This window comes from Cebidichthys violaceus, unplaced genomic scaffold, assembly GCF_023349555.1.
Source record: "Cebidichthys violaceus isolate CVI_PGR_0920_01 unplaced genomic scaffold, fCebVio1.0.p SCAF_15, whole genome shotgun sequence".
Taxonomy (NCBI): Eukaryota; Metazoa; Chordata; class Actinopteri; order Perciformes; family Stichaeidae; genus Cebidichthys; species Cebidichthys violaceus.
The window spans coordinates 11,406,326-11,414,650 of record NW_027176318.1 but is presented as its reverse complement, the minus strand read 5'-3'; the positions used below and the strand labels follow the sequence as shown (position 1 = coordinate 11,414,650).

The window sequence follows — 8,325 nt, the reverse complement described above, 5'->3', positions numbered from 1 at the left end:
CATTTACTTTCAGGTTTTGAAACCTGAGAGGAGCTGGTTATTTTAAAGTAGGAGCCCTGAGAGCTCAACGAACTGCAATAAGAAAACAAAACTAAATCAGATTTAGAGATCGACTACTTCTGAAGCTTTGCATGCTGCAAAGGGAGAAAACACAATGGAAGGAAATTGTATTTCTTGGTTGTTTTTTGTTTTTGTGTCTTGGTTTTTGCATCTTGTCTGCATCGTGTTATGTTTTCTAACTCTGCAGCGTGTTTTTAAATAAACGGTTGTCACATTGGCAGAGATATCTTCTCTACCTGCATGTCAAAAAAAAAAAGACAAAACAGCAGCCAGGATAAATATAAAATAACTTTTATGTGTCATCAATATTTCAACCTTTAATGTACAAGGAAACATCAGCAGTAGCCTCTCAGACTCAGACTCTCTACTGCTTTTGAAATGGGACAAAATATCGTATCAGCATTTTGAAACTTAGCATAAACAGACCAACTCCATCCACATAAAACCGACGCCAACAACTTCTCATCAACGTCTCCTTCAGTGTCCACGGACACGATGCAGCCAAATGTGTGTGTGCGCATTAAAAACAGCAGCAATAATGCCTCATATTGCAACAGATAAATAATGGAGAGATGTTTGATTTTTGAGCGTTTTCGAAAGTGCAAACTATTGTTAACGTGCGTCGTCCTGACAAACGACGAGCACTCGTAGCCGATCACTTCGTGGTCCCAGAGGCACTTTGTGCGCCTTTCTAACGCCAAAAGGGCCCAAGAGCACAACGGCAGGCCGGCTGAGACGGGACAGTTCAGAGGAGAGTAGTGGACACACACGAGAGTAACAGAGGACCGAACATTTCAGTTATTTGACACAGTCAAAGCTTCAACCAATCCATGTCACACTGATACAACATGACATAAAACAAAACTAAAACACACACACACACACACACACACACACACACACACACACACACACACACACACACACACACACACACACACACACACACACACACACACACACAAACATATATACGTTTAAAAGCCTTCCCTCTCAGTAATGCATGAATATTGAGATTGTCTACACAGCTTGTGTGTAAGTTTGGTCGACCAAGTTCACGAGTGCGAATGAAATGTTTGAATTACTCAATGCCAAAATAATATGTAGCGAAGTTATGATAAAACAAGGAATGTTGTACTTAGAAATGTTGTTAATTTAGGCTCCTTGACGAAACGTCGTTACAGGAGATGTGAGATGGCTGAACTGCAGCTTATTGTTCTGATCACAAAACTATTTACACCACACGTTTGGCACTTGGACAAAGAAACCAATAAATTACAGTGATTCCCATAAACACACCGAGTGAAACAAACTCTACATTGATACATTAGTGCCCTAAACATGAGCGTGGAGACATTTAGAGTGTGTGTGTGTATATATATATATATATATATATATATATATATATATATATATATATATATTATGCCACTGTGTTAATCTTCTGTTATGACCAGAAATATTTCACGTCATCTCCCAAGAAATCCCAACGGTTGAGTAACAACAACAAAAAAAAAAAGACGGGCTAAAAATCAATCAGATAGTCGTATGAGAAACAAACTAAAGCAACATGGACATTTAAGGGATTAAAGAGGACGCGAAGAAGATAACATTATTACATAAATACAGTCATTGTTCAGATTTGGTGTTTTAAAAAAAGTGCCATGAGCCTAGTGAGGCGATAAAGTGATCAGCCGTCTAAAACGAGACAGAATGAGGGAAAACGCCTCAGTAGACCTGTGTGTCGTTCCTTCATAAGGCGCTTTGTGAGTTTAAAACATTAACAAAAGCAACAAACTTAGATAAAGTGTTAATAAAAAAAGACTATCTCCCATGTGTCCTCCACATATTCAATGTGAATCAGAGCAACCTTTCAGGGCGAAAAATTCATCAGTCTTGCAAATCTATCTACTGTAATCACATTTAACTTCGAGCGTGAGATCATTTGATTTGGAATCTCTTGTCCCCTGAAATATATATTCTTAAAAAGCATATTATGTTCGAACACACGCCGTCCACCGTTTTTAATCTGCCCGGTCGGATGCTGTTAACCGGCAGAAAATCCCCCAAAAATCTGATGAGAAGCTACTGAAACAGTTGAGACCAAAGCAACGACCAACCAGACCGCCGTCACAGTGTACGTTCACATCTCGGTGACGGTAAAGAGGGTGCACAGCGACGGTAAAGAGGGTGCACAGCGACGGTAAAGAGGGTGCACAGCGACGTTAAAGAGGGTGCACAGCGACGGTAAAGAGGGTGCACAGCGACGGTAAAGAGGGTGCACAGCGACGTTAAAGAGGGTGCACAGCGACGTTAAAGAGGGTGCACAGCGACGTTAAAGAGGGTGCACAGTGACGGTAAAAAGGGTGCACAGCGACGGTAAAGAGGGTGCACAGTGACGCTAAAGAGGGTGCACAGTGACGGTAAAGAGGGTGCACAGTGACGGTAAAGAGGGTGCACAGTGACGTTAAAGAGGGTGCACAGTGACGGTAAAGAGGGTGCACAGTGACGGTAAAGAGGGTGCACAGTGACGTTAAAGAGGGTGCACAGTGACGTTAAAGAGGGTGCACAGTGACGGGGCATCAAACTGTGAGTGTTTCAAGTTCGAAGGATCTCATTGGTTGGCAGAGTGAGTCAAAGGATCTTTTGGTGTTCTCGTAGAGGAGTGAAGCGGTGACACGACGGGTCGGTGCGGGTCACACGGGCATGTGCATCTCCGAGTACTCATCGTGACACTCGCGCTCGTCAAACTTGGGCTCTGCGTCGTCTGCGTCCAGCTGGAGGAGGGAGAAGACGTTCACTATTCACTTTTAACATGAAACATATTCTTAAAAGGTTACACTCAGTATGAGGCATCATGAATATATTTATTTATATATATATATATATATATATATATATATATATATATATGTAATCTATGTAGTTACTCAAAGCAACATTTCTGCTTCTTTCCAATGTTTAGCTTACTAAAGAGATATTCTACATTTCCCAGAATGCCTTAGAAGTAAGCTTGTGTGTCGTCCTTGTCGGTGGAAATGTTTTTTATCTTTATCGTCAGAAGTCACATCTTCAGAGGAAAAGGGGGAATTACATTTAAAGATACGCTAAAAACACTTATAGAAATTGATTAAAGTAAACAACTGAATATATAAACTACATAGTGTTATTTATATTTCCTTGTGCTTCTTGACCTCTTTACTAGTTCTTATTGCGCCCTCCTGTGGTCAACTCACACATGAAATCTCTCTGGCGGTGAAGATGCGGCGCAGCAGGAACATCTTGACGGGGATGGTGAGGATGAGGACGAAGGGGAAAGCCAGCGAGGCCTGAGTCGACATCACGGCCCACAGAGCCGCCAGACACACCACCTGGATGACGGTGAACAGATGCATGCGCAGCGTGCGGACCTGAAGGAAGCAGAGAGCGTTCATAAAAACAGTGTGAGAGCAGAGAAAAAGGACGTTTTTGTGAGAAACGATTGATTTTTCTGGTTCCCAATATAAACATTTAAGAAACAGACGAGAGACAAGAGCTGAAATGATTTGATGATTGATTGTTTAAGTCACTTATGAAGTAAAAATGTCAGAATTCACTGTTTTTTCAGTTCTTTGGGTATTGGACTGTTGTGTGAAGACATGCTCAGCCTACATTACAAACAATGACGCTCTTCGTACCTTGCGGACGTAGGTGTGGTCAGGGTGATACTTTGGTGGCATGAGCAGCAGCATCATCCGCTCTGTCAGCTGGATGCCGTTAAGGGACATCACACCCATGTAGAGGAAGATACCAAACAGCACCGCCAGGGGGATCCGACTCAGCAGCTCACCGATCACAATGGACATACCTGGGGGGGGGGGAAGTGAAATGCTGAATATTGGCTTCAACTAGTGGAAAGAGAGCAGCGATGGGATTTCAATGTCCGACACTCACCAACCATGATGGCCACCAGCAGCCCGGTGACCCTCTGCTCCTTCACCTCCTGGATGCGGGGCTTGTCTCCGGGGGCCACAGCTTTGCTCATGACGGTGAGGGCGTTGACGTGCGTCACCGAGCGGACGGTCGCGGCGGCCATCCACGGCAGGCCGAACAGAGCCGAGCAGCCGCCCAGCACCACGATGAGCAGCAGGTCCAGATGGAAACCTGAGCCCTTCACCAGCATCCGCTCCTTCTTACTCACGATGAGGCTGCAGGGAGTCGGACCAACAGACGTCAACAGACTGAGCAGCGCACGCTTCTGATGAATGCCTTCTTAAACACCATTCAACATGCAGCACAGGAACACTAAACACTGTAGTGCAGCGTGATGGTGGTGACATGAAACATTGTTTACTGCACAATTAAAATGTCTTTTATAAACTGTGAGATATATATATATATTTGTATAACTCTTATTAAACTGGAAATGGCTGCACTATCACGTGTAAGACCATGAATCCAACTTTAAGATCCCGTTATATCGGTTTCAGGGAGTACCGTAGAGATTAATCAGACTCAATCACAACAAACTGACTCTTGAAATGTCGTTGAGTAATTCTGACGATAATCCTTTTTAGTGTGACTTGTAGCTCACGTGGTGATCTGAGTCTCCATGAAGATGAGGATGAAGACCAGCAGAGCTGGCAGACAGCAGGCAAACATCATCCAGACGGGGAACTCTCCGTCGGTGCCCAGAGGATTGATGATCCAGCCGCGCTTCTCAGGACTCGACACAGAGAAACCGTGAGGAACGTTCAGTTTCTACACGACGACGGAACAGAAGAAGAAGAAGAAGATCGTCTGCGTTGTGAATCTTAAGTCAAACGTGTATAAAACACAAGAGTGGTAGTATTTGAGAGGTACCTGTGTGTAAGTGTCGTCTATACTGTAATCCACCAGGACCATGATGAGGATGGCTATCGGGACCCCAAAATCTCCAATAATCCTGCGCAACTTAACACATAAAACGTGATAGTTTGAGCACAACTGTCAGCTTCACAGACCACAGACTCAGACAGTGTGAGCGCACAACGAAACACCTCGCACTTCTCAAGATCACTAATCAACACCTCCGATTTTGTTTTCGATTTGCTCAGCATTTCCCATAATGTGAAAAATAAAAGGAAGTTTAACATGACAACTAGGCAAACTCCATCTGCAAAGAAAGATCATGTGATACGGTCAAAAGCTCCAGAACCGCTGCTCAATGGACCTTGTTGTGAGATTGTTTTAGAGTCGCTCAAATGAGTCTTAAACTTTCTCATATAAACATAAAACGTACATATATCCTTGATATACGATGGTGGGCTGTATGTATGATGGTAATCTTTTATTAAGATTATTTTTCTTTGCCATCTTCAAGCGAGGTTAAAGAAAGATGTGGGTTACATGTTGAGGGGTTGATGTTGGGAGAACTGGTGTTTTTAAAGTGACCATAGCTCCTCACCCTTCCAGGGAAGAACGCGCTGTTCTTGAACTTGCGCAGGTAGAAAGCGATGAAAAAGGTTCCGGCCATGAGAACCAGAGAGAGCAGCGCGGTGTTGGGCTGGTCTCGGACCGTCACCGGCAGGGTGACGTTGCTCAGCGCGAGCGTGATGTTTTCCGTCGAGGCGTCTGTGCCGTTGTTGAGGGAGCAGCTTTTCAGCGGGTGCTCCTTGAAAATCTGCCGGACGACACAGGAGGTTCAAATTAATGCAACGTACACACACACGTACACCAGCTGGATCATCATTCATCACTCTTTTAGGTAGCACCACCACACTCTCTGGAAAATGAGATTGTCCCGAAGCCAGACGCCTTTCAAGTCTGTGCCACGAAACTCTAAAAACAGCAAACCTTCCAAAATCATAAGCCTGGATAATAGTTCAACTTTTAATCCGTTTAACTTTCAAGGACAATCAATCACAAAAGATTTAAAAAGCACTCGTTAGAAAAACATGCTCATTTTCAACCCCGAGATTTGAATATCGTCCAAAGATCAGTCTGTTCAGTTTAGTGTCGGGGACGCAAACACTCGGCCCGCCAACAAAAAGCTTTTGTAATCAGAAGTGGTTATTTCAAGTCTCGGGCGTACCCTGCCGAGCTTGATGAAGGTCTCGCAGATGAAGATGAGGGAGATGAGGAAGGAGAAGATCTCCTGGGTGAAGCGGGAGACGAAGCGGACCAGGAAGCTTCCCTCGAAGGCCACCACGACGATCACGATGACGATGAGCCAAAACCCGATCCACACGCGGCCGGTCAGGTACTCGATGTCGTTTGCTTTGCAGAACTGCGAGGACACAGAGACAAGACACTCATCAGCTGGAAGATGTTCACAGCCGCCATGAAAACCCTGTTTCTCAAACTATTTAGCGTACAGATACTCTCTCGCCAAGAATGTGAATATGCTAATTTTTTAACCTAGAAAGTAGTGATGAACTGGATTTTATATTGTAGGCTGTTGTTATTGTCCAGAACACTCATCGTCAGTTGTTGTTGTTCATCAACGTACACTGTAGAAGGCTTCTTCAAAGACCAGCAGGGGTCCGGAGAAGCCCACAACGAGTAGCGGCTGAGCTCCGAGCAAGCAGAAGATCACACCCTGCACCGCTGTCGACACAATCAGCTCAGAAACACCAATCAGACCATCCGTCTTCTCACCTAGCAACAGACAGACAACACGGGAATGAACACCAACCAAGCTGAATGGTTCGTTAATAGATCACGGAGAGAACCGTCAAGACAAAAACATGAAAAGGGGTTTTTGACACACGAGACGATAAACGGTGAATCCACAGTAACTCGACTCCTGCTCACCCAGTAGGCCTCCGAATGTTATGGCCGGAGAGAGGGCAGCGAAGTAGATGAAGATCACGGCAGCCATGCACTGACTGTTCAGGGCATCCTTGAAGTCACTGAGGTACTGTGGGTAGCGGCGCCGCACGTCTCGCACGAGCCCACCAAAGGGGCGCCTGGTGCGCTCTAAAGGGTCGTCTGACTTCTTCAAGGGTGTGAGGAGGGCCTCTGTGTTACGGGAAAGAGCCAGTCATTAACTACAATAACAGGAAGTCATAGAACAGCGGCTGGCCTTTCCTTCGATACGGCGACAAATGATGTGATTCATCACCTTTTTCTTCCTTGCTTTTGGGCTCCTTGGCCAGTTTGACCCCCTGCTCCTCCCTCTTGCGCAGCATCTCCCTCTGGAAGCGAGCGACGGAGCGCAGCAGCTCATCGCCGCCCATCTCTGAGGGCGGCAGCACGATGCTGCAGTCCAGGAAGCTGTTGATGGCGTTCAGCAGGTCCTGCCTGTCGTCTGCCAGGTAAGCTGCCTCGTGGAATTGCTGGACGGAAATTCAGATTCAAAAACAGATGTAACTGAATGAAAATATCATTGCTTCATTGCTTCCTTGTTCCTCGAATTTTATGCGATTTAGGTTTTGTGTATGAATAATAACTATCCCTCAATGTCTACAGCTCGCTCACCTTGTCAGACATGAGTGTGGAGATGGAGCGTCCTATCTGGTGATAGTCCATGCTGGTGTCGGGGGGTCCCAGCAGAACAAAGAGAAACCGGACCGGTACGGGGACCTCAAGGACGGACTCCAGCTCCACGGCCTCCTGCAGTCGCACAAACGCCATGGTGGTCTGCTCCAGGAAGTCCACGCTGCCTGCAAGACGGGCGGGATGTAACGGTCAAAAAACAGACTTCACTGAGTGCAAGTGATTTTAAAGTGATGAGATATTTTTAAGTTCAGTGCGTGTGGTTTTCAAGACTCACCCACAAGGACAACAGTGGCCTCAGCATTCTCAGGAATCTTCTCCAGCAGCTTCAGCTCATGTTTGGATTTGGACCGGTGCATACCGGACACCGACAGCGTCTCCTTCTGCTGCAAGTCGAAAGAACCACAATCAGGATAACGAAGGTTACTGGTTACCAGGACTCTTTTTAAATATCGGCACGAGACTTACCTGTGCCTCGTTCTTCTCCACCTCGATGCGTGTCTCTGTGTCCCCCGCGATGTGGACGCCGCCCATGAGCGGGTCGGTCACCAACGGCTCGGGGTGATGGGTGTGATTGGCACTGTGGTGATGAGTCATCAGGCTGCCCAGGCTGGCCGCGGACATGTTCCTGGGGAAAGGGCTACTGTGCTCCTTCTCATCGCTCGGGTGACTATGGGAGGAAGAGAGAGGGTGAGCAGGAGGAAGAGAGGCAGTGACAAGGCATGAAGCCACCTAGTAGCTGGAAGTGTGCAGCGCTGACGGAAGCTTAGTAGAACATGACCCCCATATACAGATTGTTTGGCTATT

At 46.0% G+C, this 8,325-nt stretch overlaps 1 protein-coding gene across 6 annotated transcripts in view; it reads right to left on the bottom strand.

Annotated features, from left to right (window-relative positions):
* Nucleotides 1–335: 335 nt before the first annotated feature.
* slc4a2b (solute carrier family 4 member 2b) overlaps nt 336–8,325 on the bottom strand; it is a 30,949-nt gene continuing 22,959 nt past the window's right edge. For 4 of the 6 annotated variants that reach the window (XM_068710030.1, XM_068710034.1, XM_068710032.1 and 1 more), the window contains 14 exons: nt 7,987–8,188; nt 7,796–7,904; nt 7,501–7,685; nt 7,145–7,358; nt 6,835–7,041; nt 6,530–6,678; nt 6,113–6,307; nt 5,486–5,701; nt 4,903–4,992; nt 4,634–4,800; nt 3,994–4,247; nt 3,738–3,907; nt 3,297–3,470; nt 336–2,837 (listed from right to left, as the gene is read on the bottom strand). In XM_068710030.1, the coding sequence (XP_068566131.1) occupies nt 2,757–2,837; nt 3,297–3,470; nt 3,738–3,907; nt 3,994–4,247; nt 4,634–4,800; nt 4,903–4,992; nt 5,486–5,701; nt 6,113–6,307; nt 6,530–6,678; nt 6,835–7,041; nt 7,145–7,358; nt 7,501–7,685; nt 7,796–7,904; nt 7,987–8,188 (2,413 nt within the window). In that variant the 3' untranslated portion in view covers nt 336–2,756. The remainder of the gene's footprint in view (nt 2,838–3,296; nt 3,471–3,737; nt 3,908–3,993; nt 4,248–4,633; nt 4,801–4,902; nt 4,993–5,485; nt 5,702–6,112; nt 6,308–6,529; nt 6,679–6,834; nt 7,042–7,144; nt 7,359–7,500; nt 7,686–7,795; nt 7,905–7,986; nt 8,189–8,325) is intronic. The other 2 variants (XM_068710031.1, XM_068710035.1) reach the window with 1 other exon arrangement.